Raw genomic sequence first — 22030 nt, 5'->3', positions numbered from 1 at the left:
GGCGCCCGCAGCAGTCATTATACGGTATGTCCGATTTCAACTCAGATCTGCGTCCAGTAGGCTGAACGACGCCTACTGGCTGTGTAGACGCGATGTGATGACGTCACATCGCGTCTACATCTGTGCGCCAGTGAGGGAGAGAGGCGCGCGGAGAGCAGCGTGGGAACGAGGAAAAGGTAAGTTTAATGTGGAACGTGAATCTGGGGGCAGATGAAGGAGAGGACGGCATGACACTGGGGACAGAGATGGAGAGGACGGCATGACACTGGGGGCAGAGATGGAGAGGACGGCATGACACTGGGAGCAGAGATGGAGAGGATGGCATGACACTGGGGGGCAGAGATGGAGAGGACGGCATGACACTGGGGGCAGAGATGGAGAGGACGGCATGACACTGGGGGCAGAGATGGAGAGGACCGCATGACACTGGGGGCAGAGATGGAGAGGATGGCATGACACTGGGGCAGAGATGGGGGACATAAATCTGGGGGCAGAGATGGAGGGGACATGAATCTGGGGGCAGAGATGGAGAGGACATGAATCTGGGGGCAGAGATGGAGAGGACATGAATCTGGGGGCAGAGATGGAGAGGACATGAATCTGGGGGCAGAGATGTGGAGACATGAATCTGGGGGCAGAGATGGGGGGACATTAATCTGGGGGCAGAGATGTGGGGACATTAATCTGGGGGCAGAGATGGAGGGACATGAATCTGGGGGCAGAGATAGAGGGACATGAATCTGGGGGCAGAGATGGGGGACATGAAACTGGGGGCAGAGATGGGGGGACATGAATCTGGGGGCAGAGATGTGGGGACATTAATCTGGGGGCAGAGATGGAGGGACATGAATCTGGGGGCAGAGATAGAGGGACATGAATCTGGGGGCAGAGATGGGGGACATGAAACTGGGGGCAGAGATGGGGGGACATGAATCTGGAGACAGACATGGAGGGGACATGAAACTGGGGGCAGAGATGGAGGGGGGACATGAAACTGGGGGAAGATGAAGGGTGTATATGAAGCTTGGGGGAGAGATAGAGGGGGGACATATAATTTACAGGTGACTGTTATACTGTGTGCGGGCACATGAAAAATTAATGAGAATGGGCGGAGTCAACATAAATTTGCCGCGGCACGCAGAGCGCGCCGCACATTTTGTCCCTCTTTTGGTTCTTCAAAAGTTGGGAGGTATGGGTACAGGGGGCAATGGAAAGATGTTTGAAGGTGGACGGGGGGGGTGAATGTTGGGGCATTGGGTGTGCGGCACCGTGGAGAGGGAACTGGGGCAATAATATATAATATATAAGTTTTTAGCTGGAGAACTACAAATCACACAATACCTCCAAAGGTATGTGTGCTTTGTATTAATAATGATGTAGGCTGCTATGCTACTAGCATAGCAGCCTGTTTGGGGGTGGGACTTTCACTTTAAAGGAGTGTTCACATTGTGTTTTTGTCCTCCCTTGCCAGGATACGTTGGTAACCAGTCACAATCAGCTCCCCACTTATCCCTACACGGAGAATTGCAGGCCCTCCTTTTTTTAATGGCCAGTTCTTTGTGCAGGGATAAGTTGACAGCTGATTCTGACTGGTTACCAACGTATCCCGGCAAGGGAGGACAAAAACGCAATGTGAATAAGCCCTGAGGATTTATTAGGAGGGCTCTTATAAATGGTGTTGGCTCTCTATAGGCGCTGTCACACGTAGCAGATTTTACCTGCAAATAGAATCTGATTAAGCCTTGTAATGCTGCTAAATAAAGGGAAATGTAATACAGAATTGGTATGTCACAAAATAAAGTAGTTTTAAAATGGCGGGGGGGGGGGCAGACACTTAGGCTGTATGGGGCCCCAAAATTCCTGATGGCGGCCCTGCCTTCATGGCACCAGTATTTGGCCTGGGAGGTATTCTGAAACCAATTATTTAGTAGTGAAGTGTAATTCCTATGTGACATGGTGAATTGTGCATTGTACTGCCCTGAATATCTCAAGTGAGACACTCTTTTGTATAAGCAGCTGCAGTGTTAGTAAACACTTTTTGTGATAGTTTTTGTTATTTTAAATCACTACTCTGCACCCTTTTAACACAAGTTCTGATGTCTTTATTTTTAGTACAACCCATTAAAAGTTACGTTTTCATTTTGAGGGCACCCTTAAGTATGTTGATAAGAAAAAATTTTGGGTGAATCCATGTCCAGTGATATAGTTCTCACTGTATGTAGGTCTGTTTTTTTTTGGCTGAACAAGGTATAGTTGAGAATTCCACCATAGTTTTTATCATTATTATTTTAGCCCTATTAGGGGACTTCACAATGTATAAGCACTTATGTAATGCTTTGGTACACCAGAGCATTATTCCTTAGGGCTAGTTCACACGTAGGCAAAGGGGCGGATTTTGACAGCGGATTTCGCTTCAAAATCCGCCCCTTTACAATGGTGGTCTATGTAGACCACCGGGCTTTTTCTTTCCGCTAGCGGCGAAAAGAAACAACATGCCCTTTTTTCAAGCGGAAGCCGCGCGGGCTCAGCTGCGTGGCTTCCGCCCCCGGCAGCTCCCTCCTATGTCGGCTCATTCATTTGAGCCGACAGCGGAGGGGGAAGCCGCGACCGCGATGGTCGCGGCAGGCGGGTTTTGACGAGAGAGAGAGACGCGGCTCACCGCATCTCTCTCGGTGTCAAAATCCGCGCGGGCAGTTCACGTGTGTGTCAGTATGTAAAACTATTAGGCTGTGCCTCAGACATGGTAGGCCAGAAGGCCTTTGTTTGGCCCGACCTCTGTCAAACCAAATAGTTTACAGTAAATTCTAAGGGGCTACCCATCCTATGTTTTGAGTGTTAGATCGTAATAGAGAAGATTCATATCTGTTGTATATCACATGCTGTTCCTCACTTTCTCCACTAGGTAGAGCCTTAAACCATTTATTATATGTAATAATTAGAGATGAGCGAACAGTGTTCTATCGAACACATGTTCGATCGGATATCAGGGTGTTCGCCATGTTCGAATCGAATCGAACACCACGTGGTAAAGTGCGCCAAAATTCGATTCCCCTCCCACCTTCCCTGGCGCCTTTTTTGCACCAATAACAGCGCAGGGGAGGTGGGACAGGAACTACGACACCGGGGGCATTGAAAAAAATTGGAAAAAGTCATTGGCTGCCGAAATCAGGTGACCTCCATTTTAGACGAATAGTGGATTTCAAATCCGGGTCATATGAGAATGTGAACTTTGTGACTATGAGACAGGGATAGCTGTACAGGCAGGGATAGCTAGGGATAACCTTTATTTAGGGGGGAATGTTATTAAAAATAACTTTTTGGGGCTCTATCGGGTGTGTAATTGTGATTTTTGTGAGATAAACTTTTTCCCATAGGGATGCATTGGCCAGCGCTGATTGGCCGAATTCCGTACTCTGGCCAATCAGCGCTGGCCAATGCATTCTATTAGCTTGATGAAGCAGAGTGTGCACAAGGGTTCAAGCGCACCCTCGGCTCTGATGTAGCAGAGCCGAGGCTGCACAAGGGTTCAAGCGCACCCTCGGCTCTGATGTAGGAGAGCCGAGGGTGCACTTGAACCCTTGTGCACCCTCAGCTCTGCTACATCAGAGCCGAGGGTGCGCTTGAACCCTTGTGCACACTCTGCTTCATCAAGCTAATAGAATGCATTGGCCAGCGCTGATTGGCCAATGTATTCTATTAGCCTGATGAAGTAGAGCTGAATGTGTGTGCTAAGCACACACATTCAGCTCTACTTCATCGGGCTAATAGAATGCATTGGCCAGCGCTGATTGGCCAGAGTACGGAACTCGACCAATCAGCGCTGGCTCTGCTGGAGGAGGCGGAGTCTAAGATCGCTCCACACCAGTCTCCATTCAGGTCCGACCTTAGACTCCGCCTCCTCCAGCAGAGCCAGCGCTGATTGGCCGAAGGCTGGCCAATGCATTCCTATGCGAATGCAGAGACTTAGCAGTGCTGAGTCAGTTTTGCTCAACTACACATCTGATGCACACTCGGCACTGCTACATCAGATGTAGCAATCTGATGTAGCAGAGCCGAGGGTGCACTAGAACCCCTGTGCAAACTCAGTTCACGCTAATAGAATGCATTGGCCAGCGCTGATTGGCCAATGCATTCTATTAGCCCGATGAAGTAGAGCTGAATGTGTGTGCTAAGCACACACATTCAGCACTGCTTCATCAAGCCAATACAATGCATTAGCCAGTGCTGATTGGCCAGAGTACGGAATTCGGCCAATCAGCGCTGGCCAATGCATTCTATTAGCCCGATGAAGTAGAGCTGAATGTGTGTGCTAAGCACACACATTCAGCACTGCTTCATCAAGCCAATACAATGCATTAGCCAGTGCTGATTGGCCAGAGTACGGAATTCGGCCAATCAGCGCTGGCTCTGCTGGAGGAGGCGGAGTCTAAGATCGCTCCACACCAGTCTCCATTCAGGTCCGACCTTAGACTCCGCCTCCTCCAGCAGAGCCAGCGCTGATTGGCCGAATTCCGTACTCTGGCCAATCAGCACTGGCTAATGCATTGTATTGGCTTGATGAAGCGGTGCTGAATGTGTGTGCTTAGCACACACATTCAGCTCTACTTCATCGGGCTAATAGAATGCATTGGCCAATCAGCGCTGGCCAATGCATTCTATTAGCGTGAACTGAGTTTGCACAGGGGTTCTAGTGCACCCTCGGCTCTGCTACATCAGATTGCTACATCTGATGTAGCAGTGCCGAGTGTGCATCAGATGTGTAGTTGAGCAAAACTGACTCAGCACTGCTAAGTCTGCATTCGCATAGGAATGCATTGGCCAGCCTTCGGCCAATCAGCGCTGGCTCTGCCGGAGGAGGCGGAGTCTAAGGTCGGACCTGAATGGAGACTGGTGTGGAGCTATCTTAGACTCCGCCTCCTCCAGCAGAGCCAGCGCTGATTGGCCGAATTCCGTACTCTGGCCAATCAGCACTGGCTAATGCATTGTATTGGCTTGATGAAGCAGTGCTGAATGTGTGTGCTTAGCACACACATTCAGCTCTACTTCATCGGGCTAATAGAATGCATTGGCCAGCGCTGATTGGCCGAATTCCGTACTCTGGCCAATCAGCACTGGCTAATGCATTGTATTGGCTTGATGAAGCGGTGCTGAATGTGTGTGCTTAGCACACACATTCAGCTCTACTTCATCGGGCTAATAGAATGCATTGGCCAATCAGCGCTGGCCAATGCATTCTATTAGCGTGAACTGAGTTTGCACAGGGGTTCTAGTGCACCCTCGGCTCTGCTACATCAGATTGCTACATCTGATGTAGCAGTGCCGAGTGTGCATCAGATGTGTAGTTGAGCAAAACTGACTCAGCACTGCTAAGTCTGCATTCGCATAGGAATGCATTGGCCAGCCTTCGGCCAATCAGCGCTGGCTCTGCCGGAGGAGGCGGAGTCTAAGGTCGGACCTGAATGGAGACTGGTGTGGAGCGATCTTAGACTCCGCCTCCTCCAGCAGAGCCAGCGCTGATTGGCCGAATTCCGTACTCTGGCCAATCAGCACTGGCTAATGCATTGTATTGGCTTGATGAAGCAGTGCTGAATGTGTGTGCTTAGCACACACATTCAGCTCTACTTCATCGGGCTAATAGAATGCATTGGCCAGCGCTGATTGGCCGAATTCCGTACTCTGGCCAATCAGCACTGGCTAATGCATTGTATTGGCTTGATGAAGCAGTGCTGAATGTGTGTGCTTAGCACACACATTCAGCTCTACTTCATCGGGCTAATAGAATGCATTGGCCAATCAGCGCTGGCCAATGCATTCTATTAGCGTGAACTGAGTTTGCACAGGGGTTCTAGTGCACCCTCGGCTCTGCTACATCAGATTGCTACATCTGATGTAGCAGTGCCGAGTGTGCATCAGATGTGTAGTTGAGCAAAACTGACTCAGCACTGCTAAGTCTGCATTCGCATAGGAATGCATTGGCCAGCCTTCGGCCAATCAGCGCTGGCTCTGCCGGAGGAGGCGGAGTCTAAGGTCGGACCTGAATGGAGACTGGTGTGGAGCTATCTTAGACTCCGCCTCCTCCAGCAGAGCCAGCGCTGATTGGCCGAATTCCGTACTCTGGCCAATCAGCACTGGCTAATGCATTGTATTGGCTTGATGAAGCAGTGCTGAATGTGTGTGCTTAGCACACACATTCAGCTCTACTTCATCGGGCTAATAGAATGCATTGGCCAGCGCTGATTGGCCGAATTCCGTACTCTGGCCAATCAGCACTGGCTAATGCATTGTATTGGCGTGATGAAGCAGTGCTGAATGAGTGTGCTTAGCACACACATTCAGCTCTACTTCATCGGGCTAATAGAATGCATTGGCCAATCAGCGCTGGCCAATGCATTCTATTAGCGTGAACTGAGTTTGCACAGGGGTTCTAGTGCACCCTCGGCTCTGCTACATCAGATTGCTACATCTGATGTAGCAGTGCCGAGTGTGCATCAGATGTGTAGTTGAGCAAAACTGACTCAGCACTGCTAAGTCTGCATTCGCATAGGAATGCATTGGCCAGCCTTCGGCCAATCAGCGCTGGCTCTGCCGGAGGAGGCGGAGTCTAAGGTCGGACCTGAATGGAGACTGGTGTGGAGCGATCTTAGACTCCGCCTCCTCCAGCAGAGCCAGCGCTGATTGGCCGAATTCCGTACTCTGGCCAATCAGCACTGGCTAATGCATTGTATTGGCTTGATGAAGCAGTGCTGAATGTGTGTGCTTAGCACACACATTCAGCTCTACTTCATCGGGCTAATAGAATGCATTGGCCAGCGCTGATTGGCCGAATTCCGTACTCTGGCCAATCAGCACTGGCTAATGCATTGTATTGGCTTGATGAAGCAGTGCTGAATGTGTGTGCTTAGCACACACATTCAGCTCTACTTCATCGGGCTAATAGAATGCATTGGCCAATCAGCGCTGGCCAATGCATTCTATTAGCGTGAACTGAGTTTGCACAGGGGTTCTAGTGCACCCTCGGCTCTGCTACATCAGATTGCTACATCTGATGTAGCAGTGCCGAGTGTGCATCAGATGTGTAGTTGAGCAAAACTGACTCAGCACTGCTAAGTCTGCATTCGCATAGGAATGCATTGGCCAGCCTTCGGCCAATCAGCGCTGGCTCTGCCGGAGGAGGCGGAGTCTAAGGTCGGACCTGAATGGAGACTGGTGTGGAGCGATCTTAGACTCCGCCTCCTCCAGCAGAGCCAGCGCTGATTGGCCGAATTCCGTACTCTGGCCAATCAGCACTGGCTAATGCATTGTATTGGCTTGATGAAGCAGTGCTGAATGTGTGTGCTTAGCACACACATTCAGCTCTACTTCATCGGGCTAATAGAATGCATTGGCCAATCAGCGCTGGCCAATGCATTCTATTAGCGTGAACTGAGTTTGCACAGGGGTTCTAGTGCACCCTCGGCTCTGCTACATCAGATTGCTACATCTGATGTAGCAGTGCCGAGTGTGCATCAGATGTGTAGTTGAGCAAAACTGACTCAGCACTGCTAAGTCTGCATTCGCATAGGAATGCATTGGCCAGCCTTCGGCCAATCAGCGCTGGCTCTGCCGGAGGAGGCGGAGTCTAAGGTCGGACCTGAATGGAGACTGGTGTGGAGTTATCTTAGACTCCGCCTCCTCCAGCAGAGCCAGCGCTGATTGGTCGAGTTCCGTACTCTGGCCAATCAGCACTGGCCAATGCATTTCTATGGGGAAAAGTTAGCTTGCGAAAATCGCAAACTGACAGGGATTTCCATGAAATAAAGTGACTTTTATGCCCCCAGACATGCTTCCCCTGCTGTCCCAGTGTCATTCCAGGGTGTTGGTATCATTTCCTGGGGTGTCATAGTGGACTTGGTGACCCTCCAGACACGAATTTGGGTTTCCCCCTTAACGAGTTTATGTTCCCCATAGACTATAATGGGGTTCGAAACCCATTCGAACACTCGAACATTTTAGTGTTCGCTCATCTCTAGTAATAATTAGAGATGAGCGAACAGTGTTCTATCGAACACATGTTCGATCGGATATCAGGGTGTTCGCCATGTTCGAATCGAATCGAACACCACGTGGTAAAGTGCGCCAAAATTCGATTCCCCTCCCACCTTCCCTGGCGCCTTTTTTGCACCAATAACAGCGCAGGGGAGGTGGGACAGGAACTACGACACCGGGGGCATTGAAAAAAATTGGAAAAAGTCATTGGCTGCCGAAATCAGGTGACCTCCATTTTAGACGAATAGTGGATTTCAAATCCGGGTCATATGAGAATGTGAACTTTGTGACTATGAGACAGGGATAGCTGTACAGGCAGGGATAGCTAGGGATAACCTTTATTTAGGGGGGAATGTTATTAAAAATAACTTTTTGGGGCTCTATCGGGTGTGTAATTGTGATTTTTGTGAGATAAACTTTTTCCCATAGGGATGCATTGGCCAGCGCTGATTGGCCGAATTCCGTACTCTGGCCAATCAGCGCTGGCCAATGCATTCTATTAGCTTGATGAAGCAGAGTGTGCACAAGGGTTCAAGCGCACCCTCGGCTCTGATGTAGCAGAGCCGAGGCTGCACAAGGGTTCAAGCGCACCCTCGGCTCTGATGTAGGAGAGCCGAGGGTGCACTTGAACCCTTGTGCACCCTCAGCTCTGCTACATCAGAGCCGAGGGTGCGCTTGAACCCTTGTGCACACTCTGCTTCATCAAGCTAATAGAATGCATTGGCCAGCGCTGATTGGCCAATGTATTCTATTAGCCTGATGAAGTAGAGCTGAATGTGTGTGCTAAGCACACACATTCAGCTCTACTTCATCGGGCTAATAGAATGCATTGGCCAGCGCTGATTGGCCAGAGTACGGAACTCGACCAATCAGCGCTGGCTCTGCTGGAGGAGGCGGAGTCTAAGATCGCTCCACACCAGTCTCCATTCAGGTCCGACCTTAGACTCCGCCTCCTCCAAGCAGAGCCAGCGCTGATTGGCCGAAGGCTGGCCAATGCATTCCTATGCGAATGCAGAGACTTAGCAGTGCTGAGTCAGTTTTGCTCAACTACACATCTGATGCACACTCGGCACTGCTACATCAGATGTAGCAATCTGATGTAGCAGAGCCGAGGGTGCACTAGAACCCCTGTGCAAACTCAGTTCACGCTAATAGAATGCATTGGCCAGCGCTGATTGGCCAATGCATTCTATTAGCCCGATGAAGTAGAGCTGAATGTGTGTGCTAAGCACACACATTCAGCACTGCTTCATCAAGCCAATACAATGCATTAGCCAGTGCTGATTGGCCAGAGTACGGAATTCGGCCAATCAGCGCTGGCCAATGCATTCTATTAGCCCGATGAAGTAGAGCTGAATGTGTGTGCTAAGCACACACATTCAGCACTGCTTCATCAAGCCAATACAATGCATTAGCCAGTGCTGATTGGCCAGAGTACGGAATTCGGCCAATCAGCGCTGGCCAATGCATTCTATTAGCCCGATGAAGTAGAGCTGAATGTGTGTGCTAAGCACACACATTCAGCACTGCTTCATCAAGCCAATACAATGCATTAGCCAGTGCTGATTGGCCAGAGTACGGAATTCGGCCAATCAGCGCTGGCTCTGCTGGAGGAGGCGGAGTCTAAGATCGCTCCACACCAGTCTCCATTCAGGTCCGACCTTAGACTCCGCCTCCTCCAGCAGAGCCAGCGCTGATTGGCCGAATTCCGTACTCTGGCCAATCAGCACTGGCTAATGCATTGTATTGGCTTGATGAAGCGGTGCTGAATGTGTGTGCTTAGCACACACATTCAGCTCTACTTCATCGGGCTAATAGAATGCATTGGCCAATCAGCGCTGGCCAATGCATTCTATTAGCGTGAACTGAGTTTGCACAGGGGTTCTAGTGCACCCTCGGCTCTGCTACATCAGATTGCTACATCTGATGTAGCAGTGCCGAGTGTGCATCAGATGTGTAGTTGAGCAAAACTGACTCAGCACTGCTAAGTCTGCATTCGCATAGGAATGCATTGGCCAGCCTTCGGCCAATCAGCGCTGGCTCTGCCGGAGGAGGCGGAGTCTAAGGTCGGACCTGAATGGAGACTGGTGTGGAGCTATCTTAGACTCCGCCTCCTCCAGCAGAGCCAGCGCTGATTGGCCGAATTCCGTACTCTGGCCAATCAGCACTGGCTAATGCATTGTATTGGCTTGATGAAGCAGTGCTGAATGTGTGTGCTTAGCACACACATTCAGCTCTACTTCATCGGGCTAATAGAATGCATTGGCCAGCGCTGATTGGCCGAATTCCGTACTCTGGCCAATCAGCACTGGCTAATGCATTCTATTAGCCCGATGAAGTAGAGCTGAATGTGTACACACATTCAGCTCTACTTCATCGGGCTAATAGAATGCATTGGCCAATCAGCGCTGGCCAATGCATTCTATTAGCGTGAACTGAGTTTGCACAGGGGTTCTAGTGCACCCTCGGCTCTGCTACATCAGATTGCTACATCTGATGTAGCAGTGCCGAGTGTGCATCAGATGTGTAGTTGAGCAAAACTGACTCAGCACTGCTAAGTCTGCATTCGCATAGGAATGCATTGGCCAGCCTTCGGCCAATCAGCGCTGGCTCTGCCGGAGGAGGCGGAGTCTAAGGTCGGACCTGAATGGAGACTGGTGTGGAGCGATCTTAGACTCCGCCTCCTCCAGCAGAGCCAGCGCTGATTGGCCGAATTCCGTACTCTGGCCAATCAGCACTGGCTAATGCATTGTATTGGCTTGATGAAGCAGTGCTGAATGTGTGTGCTTAGCACACACATTCAGCTCTACTTCATCGGGCTAATAGAATGCATTGGCCAGCGCTGATTGGCCGAATTCCGTACTCTGGCCAATCAGCACTGGCTAATGCATTGTATTGGCTTGATGAAGCAGTGCTGAATGTGTGTGCTTAGCACACACATTCAGCTCTACTTCATCGGGCTAATAGAATGCATTGGCCAATCAGCGCTGGCCAATGCATTCTATTAGCGTGAACTGAGTTTGCACAGGGGTTCTAGTGCACCCTCGGCTCTGCTACATCAGATTGCTACATCTGATGTAGCAGTGCCGAGTGTGCATCAGATGTGTAGTTGAGCAAAACTGACTCAGCACTGCTAAGTCTGCATTCGCATAGGAATGCATTGGCCAGCCTTCGGCCAATCAGCGCTGGCTCTGCCGGAGGAGGCGGAGTCTAAGGTCGGACCTGAATGGAGACTGGTGTGGAGCGATCTTAGACTCCGCCTCCTCCAGCAGAGCCAGCGCTGATTGGCCGAATTCCGTACTCTGGCCAATCAGCACTGGCTAATGCATTGTATTGGCTTGATGAAGCAGTGCTGAATGTGTGTGCTTAGCACACACATTCAGCTCTACTTCATCGGGCTAATAGAATGCATTGGCCAATCAGCGCTGGCCAATGCATTCTATTAGCGTGAACTGAGTTTGCACAGGGGTTCTAGTGCACCCTCGGCTCTGCTACATCAGATTGCTACATCTGATGTAGCAGTGCCGAGTGTGCATCAGATGTGTAGTTGAGCAAAACTGACTCAGCACTGCTAAGTCTGCATTCGCATAGGAATGCATTGGCCAGCCTTCGGCCAATCAGCGCTGGCTCTGCCGGAGGAGGCGGAGTCTAAGGTCGGACCTGAATGGAGACTGGTGTGGAGTTATCTTAGACTCCGCCTCCTCCAGCAGAGCCAGCGCTGATTGGTCGAGTTCCGTACTCTGGCCAATCAGCACTGGCCAATGCATTTCTATGGGGAAAAGTTAGCTTGCGAAAATCGCAAACTGACAGGGATTTCCATGAAATAAAGTGACTTTTATGCCCCCAGACATGCTTCCCCTGCTGTCCCAGTGTCATTCCAGGGTGTTGGTATCATTTCCTGGGGTGTCATAGTGGACTTGGTGACCCTCCAGACACGAATTTGGGTTTCCCCCTTAACGAGTTTATGTTCCCCATAGACTATAATGGGGTTCGAAACCCATTCGAACACTCGAACAGTGAGCGGCTGTTCGAATCGAATTTCGAACCTCGAACATTTTAGTGTTCGCTCATCTCTAGTAATAATGACATTTACACTTATTTAAATAGCAGTATTTTGTAGTATTCTGTAGGTTACATTTCTGTTTTTGCTTAAAAAATTATGAAAATTTCTGACCAAAATGTTGCCATGTGAAGCCTTATCTTACATCTATTACTAAAATGCACTTTTTGTTACTTTCAACTTCTCACCTGTGTTTTGAACTAGAATTTAAAAGGCAGATCCAAAATCCTTTGTAGGCTAAACCCCCATGTAGCGAAATGCAACAAAAAGAAATATATATAGGGAAAATACTCACAAAACAGAGGAAAGATTTTAGCTGCTGACTTTTTATAGTTATTTTCATTTTATTAATTTCAGAACAATATTCAAGCAATAATCTTCCATATAAAAGATGTTTAGCTCACAGATTATTGCCTGGGATTACAGAATGATCACCAACTAGAACAAGTGCACAGAATAATAGGTTTCTATAATATGTCTTTATTATTGTATATATAAATCCATGATTAAAACAGCATTGTTTACAGTCATACATACATTATGTGATACATTCAGTGGAGCTCTATCTATTGAAGGATACAAAGAGTTGGAGTTGTTGGAGGTGACATAAGATCCACCATAAACTGTGACTTTCTTTAATACATTCTCTGAGCCGGTCTTGTATTCAAAGAATGAATACAAGAAAGAAAAATAGTCAGGATATATCAAATCCTCAACACATTGTCTAAGGGTCCATTTTGAGAAGCAATGTGAAGCAAACAGGTCCAAACACAGAAATGTGCACAAGAGCTTACAGTCTACCGGAACCATTGAGCTCTACAGATAATGTTTTCTCTTGTTAATGCTCTAGACATAGATGAATGCCGTTATGGATACTGCCAGCAACTTTGTGCCAATGTGCCAGGATCCTATTCTTGTACATGTAACCCTGGATTTGTGTTAAATCCTGATGGAAGGTCGTGTCAAGGTATGTAGAGCACATCACCTATGCCCAATATTATTAATAACACGATTTATTATTTTCAAGGATCACACTGGAGGGTTGCGATTTGCTTGTTATGTTCTGGAAAAAACAGGGTCAGTAAAAACACTTAGTAACATATATGTGGTGACCCTCACATGGGGCCATGGGAGAGGTAAATAGTAGGAAGCAGTTTGCAGGTTCTTACAACATAGATCTGCTTTGACTACCTGTAATATGGTAGGTTCACTATGTCACAGATAGTTATCTCTTAAGTACAATATGGGTTTTGGAGGGTCAAGTAGTAAGATCCACTGCTGTATAGTCGCTACAATGGATTGAACCTCCTCGCGGACTGGGTGGGTCCCCAACTCCATTCAGTGACTTGCTTTTCATGCACTGATGTCCTCTGTACAATCACATGTTATATTTTATTTCAGATGTGGATGAATGTACCACAGAAAACCCGTGTGTTCAGAGCTGTGTGAACACCTATGGATCCTATCTGTGTCGTTGTGATCCAGGCTATGAGCTGGAAGAAGATGGCGTCAACTGCAGCGGTAAATACTGCACTCATAGTGTTTCTATTGCACATTACAGTTAGGCTAGAGCTACACAACACATTAGCCCACAAAACATTGGCATTTGTAGACTGTAAGTATACATATTTAGCAATGTATTGTGAAACTTGGAGCTCCTATTAGATTGAGAAACAGGTGCAATAATTTTGGGCAACATTTTAGCCCTAGTCATACAATCTTCTACAAGTTTTGCAAGTCCAGGTTACAATTATGAAACATGATGCAATCATGAAATATGATGGGGGGTTTTTAACTCCTGAATTGCATTATTTATCATTGATTTCTATTGAAAGATAAAGGCAGGCTTGGCATAGCCCACACTTAAACAGGTGAATCCCCTGGTAGGCCTCTGAGCCACGTGGGCCCTCATTGCTAACATCTTGGAAGTCAGTCAGTCTGTTGACTTGATCGGCTTCTACTGGATACACTCATGAATCCAGGAACTTTCTATGGTCTGAGACTTGTCAGATCTCCCTGTTGTGGCTGGACTTTCTTCTCATCCATGCATTGTTCCTGCCTGTTAACCCAGCCACAATAAGCAACTCAAGATTGGGTTTCTTGTAAGTGCCAGACCACAGAAAGTTCCTGCATTCGTGGTCGTATCCATTGGCAACTGATCAAGACAACAGACTGTCAACACTAAAAATGGGTAGAAAAAATCTTTAAAACTGAAAATTTTTTAATTGTTTACATTTCCAAAAATGTTTAACTTTGAATTTTCTACAAATTTCAATATAGTTATGGGAAAACCCATTAAGAATTAAATATGGATTATTAATATGGATCATTTATGTTTCCCTATTGTGTTCATTTTTGTTGTCCATTTTTCATGTTTTATGTGTTCTATTTTTTCCCAAGTATGAATTATTTTTTGTTGCATTTGTAATGTCACTGAAATGCAGTTGATAAAAAAGCCCAGAATAAATATGCACATGTGAATTATGTGTATGTTAGTTTATTATCTCAACCCAATAACTTCCATGGTTTAGAAATGGTGCCAGTACCAGAGTAAAGAAGCCAGAAATGTCAATAAAACCCATTTAATTGTTACATCTTGCTGAGTGTATAGTTATCATTCGATATTATGACATATTATGACATCTAAGTGGATACAGAAGGGAGCCCCCTTTTCCACCTTCTTGTATAACCCCCTTTATCAACTATAAATAAAATAAAAGCAAAACATAATTGTAAATGACAGAACTGCCAGTCTTTTCATCCAGTCCCCTGCAAAAAATGTTAATAAAAGCTAAACAAAATATCATGAGTATCTCTAATGATCTCGTAGATTGTAAGCCCTCACAGGCAGGGCCCTCTACCCACTGTGCCAGTCGGTCATTGTTAGTATTATATCTACCTGTATAATTTGTGTATTATATGTAACCCCCAAATGTAAAGCACCATGGAATTAATGGTGCTATATAAATAAACAATAATAATAATAATGATGTAATCTAAAAATACAACTTGTCACACAAAGAACAAGACCTCATATAGCTAAAATTACAATGTTATATATTTTGCAGTGTATAGATAAAAAAAAATGAAAAAAAAGTTTACAAGCCTTAAAGCCCAAACTATTTTTTTATATGTATTGGGAACATTTTTTTAATGGAAAACAAAAACTGAATGAATACGAAACTATACTACCTAAGTGTAACTGAGCCAGGAGTCACATCTTGTAGTGTAAGTTGAGATTCCAGTTTGTAGTCATTGGATGACCCCCACGTTGTCATGTTTTATACTGTTCCGTCAATGAGTCTCAAGAATAACCTTCTCAAGAAAAGAATGAGGTTTGGTCTCTTTGCTTACAGACATGGACGAATGCAGTGTCTCTGAATTTCTGTGTCAGCACGAATGTGTCAATCAACCTGGCTCATACTACTGCAGCTGTCCGCCTGGTTACACCTTGCTGGATGACAGCAGAACGTGTCAGGGTGAGTTACTTGAAGCTGGGATACTATGTTGAAAAAACATTGCCAAAAGTGTTGCAAGGGACTGATCACTATGGAGCTGTTTATGGGCCTCATAAAGAGAGGTTTTTTATCCACTGTGGGGAAGTTAGCTGGTAGAAGCAGTGGTGCGGACCCAAACAGTCAAGACAGGGACACAAAATGTGCAGCAAACTGGCTTATTTAGACAAAAAAAACTGGAAATTAAATAGACCTTCACTTCAGGTACAAAATAAACAAAACAAATGCAGCCTTAACTTCAGGCAAAAAAAAAACAAAAAAAAAAACCCGCTCGTCTGACAGAAGGTTAACCTAACTATACGTGTGGCTTACTTCTAGCCACATTAACAAAACAGGCACAATATTGTCTCACTGGACTCAGGGTTACAGGACAGAACCACAAACCTCCTTTCACCTCATGGAACTGCACTGCAATGCAAGAGCTGCAGCCTTTTCTGGCCCAGTAATAAGTCAAGGATCTATACCTGGGCTGAGGCCTACTCCAGATCTGCCCTGGACCACACATATGTCAGAAACCTGGGGCTGATATCTCTGGACTCCAGCACTCTGCCTGTCACCTTCTCACACTACAGATTCTATGTGTTTCAGTGGTTACAAAGAAAATATGTGTAGGATTGCACAATGGTTCTCAACCTGTGGTACCTGTACCCCAGGGGGTATGGCATGCAGCCTCAGAGGGTATGAGCCATGGCAGGGAACCACTGCTGTGCAAATGGTAGATTTAGTAAATGCTCAGGTTCTCAGTCTCCTAGTGTCGCCCAAACCACCCAACATCTTCAAATACTGAGATATAGTGGCTACCAAGCAGAGGTAGGCATCAGAATATGTTGGGTCAGAGTTAAGGGTGTTAGTCTCCTCTACAGCAGTAGGTAGTTTGTGCTGAATAGATAAATAGCTTCTGATCTATGATATGATGAGCGAAAACCTGGTCAGAAGCTAAAAGACCCTCAGAACTTTTAGGCTCCATTCACACAGAGTAACGCCAGGCGTCATTTGTGTGTAATTTGTGTGTCTTTTACGGCCGTCATAAAACGTTTACATAGAGTTCTATAGGAAAAGACGTCCGTAATTTACGGCCGTCATTGTAAGTCATTGTAATGACGGCCGTAAATGACGGCCGTAAATTACGGACGTCTTTTCCTATAGAACTCTATGTAAACGTTTTATGACGGCCGTAAAAGACACACAAATTACACACAAATGACGCCTGGCGTTACTCTGTGTGAATAGAGCCTTAGTCTGCGTTTGCAACAGGTATGTTCACTAGATGTTCTTTCCCACTTGACATCAAGCGTAGGATCTGCCACATGATGGACACCACAGTGCCCATTGGGGGTACTCGGTTGGAACTTTTTTCACAAGGGGGTTCTTGGCTTGAAAAGATCTACAAAAACATTGGTCTAGAGGTATAGTACCTAAGACTGTAAGACCAGACAATATGTTGGTTAATTGCAACAACTTAAGACATTTGGCACTTCAAATTAGAAAAATAAAGCTTTTTCTTGTGTCCTTCAATTTTTGGTCACCCTTGTTGTTGGAAGGGGGTGTTCTGCTAACAGACTGGCACATCAATACTTTACACCATTTCTTCCAGACATTGATGAGTGTGACACGGGGAACAATACCTGCACAGCCCAGCAGACCTGCTTTAACATCCCAGGAAGTGTTCAGTGCTTAGATCCTGTGCGATGTGATGAGCCATACATCCAGCTCAATGACAAGTAAGTATATTTAGTATGCTTCAGTGGACTTTATCTAGGGATTCCTTAGCTCAGGGTAGTCCTTTGTATACAGGGAATTAAGCTTCTGAATATATAAGAATAAAGGCCATCCAGGACCAAGAGCAAGTAGTAGGCTTGTCAGATGTTTGCAAATGTCTAGACTGGGATTCCAGTGTTGCCAGTGCCTGGTAACTGAATTTCACTACAGTTTTCCTGATGTCTCTCCAGCAAGGATGAAGGTAATACCCTGCACAACCCCTTTAAGGCTGTCACTGGCAGATTGGTCATGTATATCATCGGGAAAGTTCCCGGGTGTTGACCGTAATATGGGCTGCTGGGCCGGCAAGCTAGCAGCCCCAAGGCCCAGTCCATACCCTAACTATTGCTGTGGAGTGCAGCTCGGTGGCTCTGCTCTATATCTTCAGCGGAGGCACTTTATTGTATGTGTTGGTCGAATCCTGCGAGATTCATTGTGCAAGGTTTGCCCAGCGGTTTTGTTTGGACCACACAGGTCCTAACCGGAGCTGCCATTATACCATGTGATTGGGCCTCAGTGGTCACGTCATTGTGACACAAAATAATTCCAGTGTGACCTATGTGACGTTACGTTGGTGTCATTCATGACGTCTCAAAGACATGAAGATGTCGGAAGACCAACGCTGGAGCCAGGAGGGAGAATAATACTGTTTATTATATTGGCTTTCCCAGTATTTTCCCTGGTGCTGGATATATTGGTGCCATTAATTTCGGCACTGATATCTCCCCACTGTCAGAAGGGCGGACTTTACATCCTAGCATCATTTGACAGTACAAGTCTATGGAAGAGTACTGTCGGCAGAATGGCGTTCAGTTCCCCACAGCCCAGCGATGACGCTGAAAGTTCGTTCACACCTCCGCTCGGTGTCCGTTGTGTGCATTCTGCTGGGTTTCCGTCTTCAGACCCGACAAAACTGGACAGGGGATGGAAACCCGGCGGTCAGCTTTAAAACCCATTCATTTGAATGGGTTTATAAAGGTGACCACCGGTGTCTGCCTGTGGCTTGTCTGTGGAGAAACTGGTTGTTTTAGCCGGACACAAAGTAGGACATGCAGGACTTTGTGTCCGGCTATAAAAATTAGTTTCCCCGCGGACAGGCCGCAGGCTCACAGCTCAGAGCAGAGCAGACAAGTTGTACAATTGTTTAATTCATGCGACTTCTGTGTGAATCTTTGTTGCATGACACATGTCACACTAGAGTTGATGCTTCTAATGCATGAAAAAGGTAGAAGCGTAAAGGTATACAAACAAAAGGAACATCGCAAAACTTCAATATGAGTAACACCAAACTGACCCAGAGTGGAGCTTGCAGAAATGTGACTAGTAGTATCACCTCAAAGCCAATACAGGAACAGGTATCCTTTAATAATGATGTTGGGATTTTGGGTACATTCGGTCATCTATGTACTTTTTATTTGTCTGATCTAGCCGGTGTATGTGTCCTGTGGAGAACCCAACCTGCCGAGACCAGCCCTTTACCATCGTCCACAGACACATGGACATTGTATCCAACAGTAGAGTCCCTGCAGACGTCTTCCAGATGCAAGCCACTAGTCGCTATCCTGGAGTCTACTACATCTTCCAGATAAAGTCTGGGAATGAGGGAAGAGAATTCTACATGAGGGTAAGAAGGGTTTAAAGTGCAGTTACCAGCAATGTCCATGGATTACCTGACCGTAATACAAATCTATTATGCACATAACACTACAATCCCCAGCATAATCTTGACCAGAGGACATGACAGAAATACAGTTCTTTTATACTCTACACATGAAACACTATACCTCTAAACAAAATCATAATACAATTCCCACAGTACCTATATGACAAGCTTGCATTGTGTGACTCGGCCTCATACATTATCTGTAATTTTTCCACTGTTTGTGCAGTGTATGGAAAATTCATTACTAACACACTGTATAAACTAAGCCAGAACACACAACTGTGACGCAAATTAGTTCTTATACAGTATTTATAGGTGAGCAGATAAGGGACTTTTGTACATATCTCAGGTTATTTGTTACTAGTGGACCTTTTATAAGTTCTCAGAAATTCATTGTAGACTGTGTATCTAAAAGAATGGAGTTTGGAAACCCCATACTAGCTTGTAGGACCCCTAGTTTAATGCTCTTCTGAGCGGTGATCGGAGGTGGAGGTGTAAACCACAATAGACTGAAGCTTATCTCCATATGTTTAGAATGTCAACAATCTTCTGCAGACGTATTCTCCAACCTTTAATGGAAATTACAACGCCTTGCATGCTCCAGCAATCACAAGGAATTATGCCATTGTAATGGCTGTAGAGCCACAAGTTGGAGAACGCTTTTTATATTAACTGTTCTGTTTACTTTAAAGTATAACTTTCACTTTTACTTTTTTTCTGTTGGGGAAGTGATTTTGGAACAATTTTGTAAAATACTTTGTTAAATAGCAGCATAGTGGCTTAGTGGTTAGCACTATTGCCTTACAATGCTGAAGTCCTGGATTCAAGTTGGGTTCTAACCAAGGGCAACATCTGTATGGAGTTTGTATGTCCTCCAGTATACTGATTCTAAACCGACTGTATTTCCTGGGATGAGCACCACTACGCCAGGTACTTCATAATGCTCTGTATGCTTTGAGTCCCTTGGTTAGAAAAGTGTACTACTAGCTGCTGAAAACATCTAATCATTGGGGGTGCCATGTGTCAGGCCCCCATGGATCTGATAGCAGATTCCAGAGGAAACCCCCGGGCAAGGAGAGCAAATACAAAAAAAAAAAAACCCAAAGGAAGGAAACCAAAATCAGGGGCGCAGCCCCAAATAAGTACAGGGGGGAGGGGAATCTGACAAAACATAGAACACTCACTAGATATGGTAGGGAGAGGGGAGACACAACAAACATCAGACAAAGGAAAAGGGAATGGGGTTATAAGTGAGGCAGAAAAGAAGAGGTCGGACCCTGGGAGATCCTGGATGCGTAACCACAGTGGGGCAATCAGCTGAACAGAGAGGAGAACTCTGATGTCTCCTGAAACACAACCACGGCCGCCAGAGGGCTTCAAACCTAGCAGGGTCAGGAGAGTCCTCCGCAACCAGGCCCTCCATTCTACGAATAAGAAGGAAATCCTAGAGCCATTCTAAAAGGGAAGGGGTCATGGAGCTGCGCCAATAGCTACTGACGCTCTTTTACAGCATTGCTAAGAGAAAACGTCAGACTTTTTGCAAATAAAAATCAACAAAATCACCCTATAAAATATATTATACAAATACATAATCATTTTCCCGCCATATAAAAAGTTGAAAATAAAATTACACTTTAATTCTTTTTTTTCTTACTTCAACAGCAAACTGGACCCATTAGTGCCACCTTAGTCCTGACACGACCAATTAAAGGACCCCGAGACCTGACTCTGGACCTGGAGATGGTATCTGTGAATACCGTTGTTAACTTTCGAGGCAGCTCTATCATCCGACTGAGAATATTTGTGTCTCCGCACTCCTTCTGAGCCCACACTACATGGTGTAAAAGTATCCTCCCTTTCCTAATGCACAGACCTGCATCAGACAGTGAATGTTCACCTATATATAAGCTCCTGTATATAACAGAAGGAAACTCAAACTATTCAGTTTTTACATTTTATAAAAACAAATAAAATCTTCAGCTTGTCATTAAATTGTCACAGCGCTGAAGTGACCAATCTCCATGCTCTACATGATCTGTCTATTTGCTTCATTACGACAGCACCACCTGTGGGCAGAGAGATTGTACTGCAGCCAGTAGTGACTGAAGATACCAGGCTAGTTCCACACTACAGTTCTACTTTCCACTATTTTGTTCCATCAGAGAATCAGAACAACGGACAGTAGCGATGGCAGAATCACACTTTGTATCAGTCATCATAAACTACAATGTAAGACAAAAGACTGAAGGACCCTTCCATCAGTTTTCAGATGGGAGAAGAAAAGCAGCATTACTGCACTATTTCTTCTGACTCAAAAATCTGGAAGCCAACTGAAGGGACCTTAAGTCTATTATTTATCCGAATCGATGAGATTGCCATTTGTCTGCCATTAGGTTGCATTGAGCAAATCTCTTTGCCAGGTTTGAGATTCAATTTGCTTTGTGCATTCTATAGACGGACATAATTTACTCACTTCCAGTTCTAACACTTACTCACAGATCTATGCCTTATACATTGGGAGAGATCTGGACTTTACATTCACAAGATCCACATTGCGGCATTTACATTTCTACAGGTTCTGCGACATCATGAAAGGGGATTTATTTAAGCAATACACATTTTTGAATGTTTTTGTTTACTTGGATAAAGAAAATGGAATTTTAACATTTGCTCTTTTTTTGTGGTAAGAAATTCAATTAAAGATGTTTTGGAAACAAAGGTGTAATGAGCCATCTTTGGTACCCAGATAAGTGGAAATAAGTCAAAAGACATGAAACGTTATACTGGAGAGATCTCACACACAGTATATTAGACAATTTTGGTGGAACCAGATGACCATTTAATGTGAATGGGGAAAAAATGTCATGGAGAGATGGATTTAGGCCTGGAAATAAGTCACCACCCGAGATGTCTGTCAGGGCTCGTTCACATCTGCGCCCGGGTCTCCGTTCTGCAGGTTTCCGTTTCCTGCACAAAACAGAGGCAGGAGATGGAAACCTGCAGGACTCT

General features: G+C 46.0%; 1 protein-coding gene across 1 annotated transcript in view; it reads left to right on the top strand.

Annotated features, from left to right (window-relative positions):
• Positions 1–21714, top strand: part of FBLN5 (fibulin 5) — a 56809-nt gene extending 35095 nt beyond the window's left edge. The window contains exons 6-11 of the mRNA XM_075282419.1: positions 12936–13052; positions 13487–13606; positions 15442–15564; positions 17195–17321; positions 18787–18982; positions 20684–21714. Coding sequence (XP_075138520.1) covers positions 12936–13052; positions 13487–13606; positions 15442–15564; positions 17195–17321; positions 18787–18982; positions 20684–20845 — 845 coding nt within the window. The 3' untranslated portion in view covers positions 20846–21714. The remainder of the gene's footprint in view (positions 1–12935; positions 13053–13486; positions 13607–15441; positions 15565–17194; positions 17322–18786; positions 18983–20683) is intronic.
• Positions 21715–22030: the final 316 nt, after the last annotated feature.

Source organism: Leptodactylus fuscus, chromosome 7 (genome assembly GCF_031893055.1).
Source record: "Leptodactylus fuscus isolate aLepFus1 chromosome 7, aLepFus1.hap2, whole genome shotgun sequence".
In the NCBI taxonomy this organism is placed as follows: Eukaryota; Metazoa; Chordata; class Amphibia; order Anura; family Leptodactylidae; genus Leptodactylus; species Leptodactylus fuscus.
The sequence above is the reverse complement of the archived record's forward strand: the minus strand, read 5'-3'. Positions and strand labels throughout refer to the sequence as shown.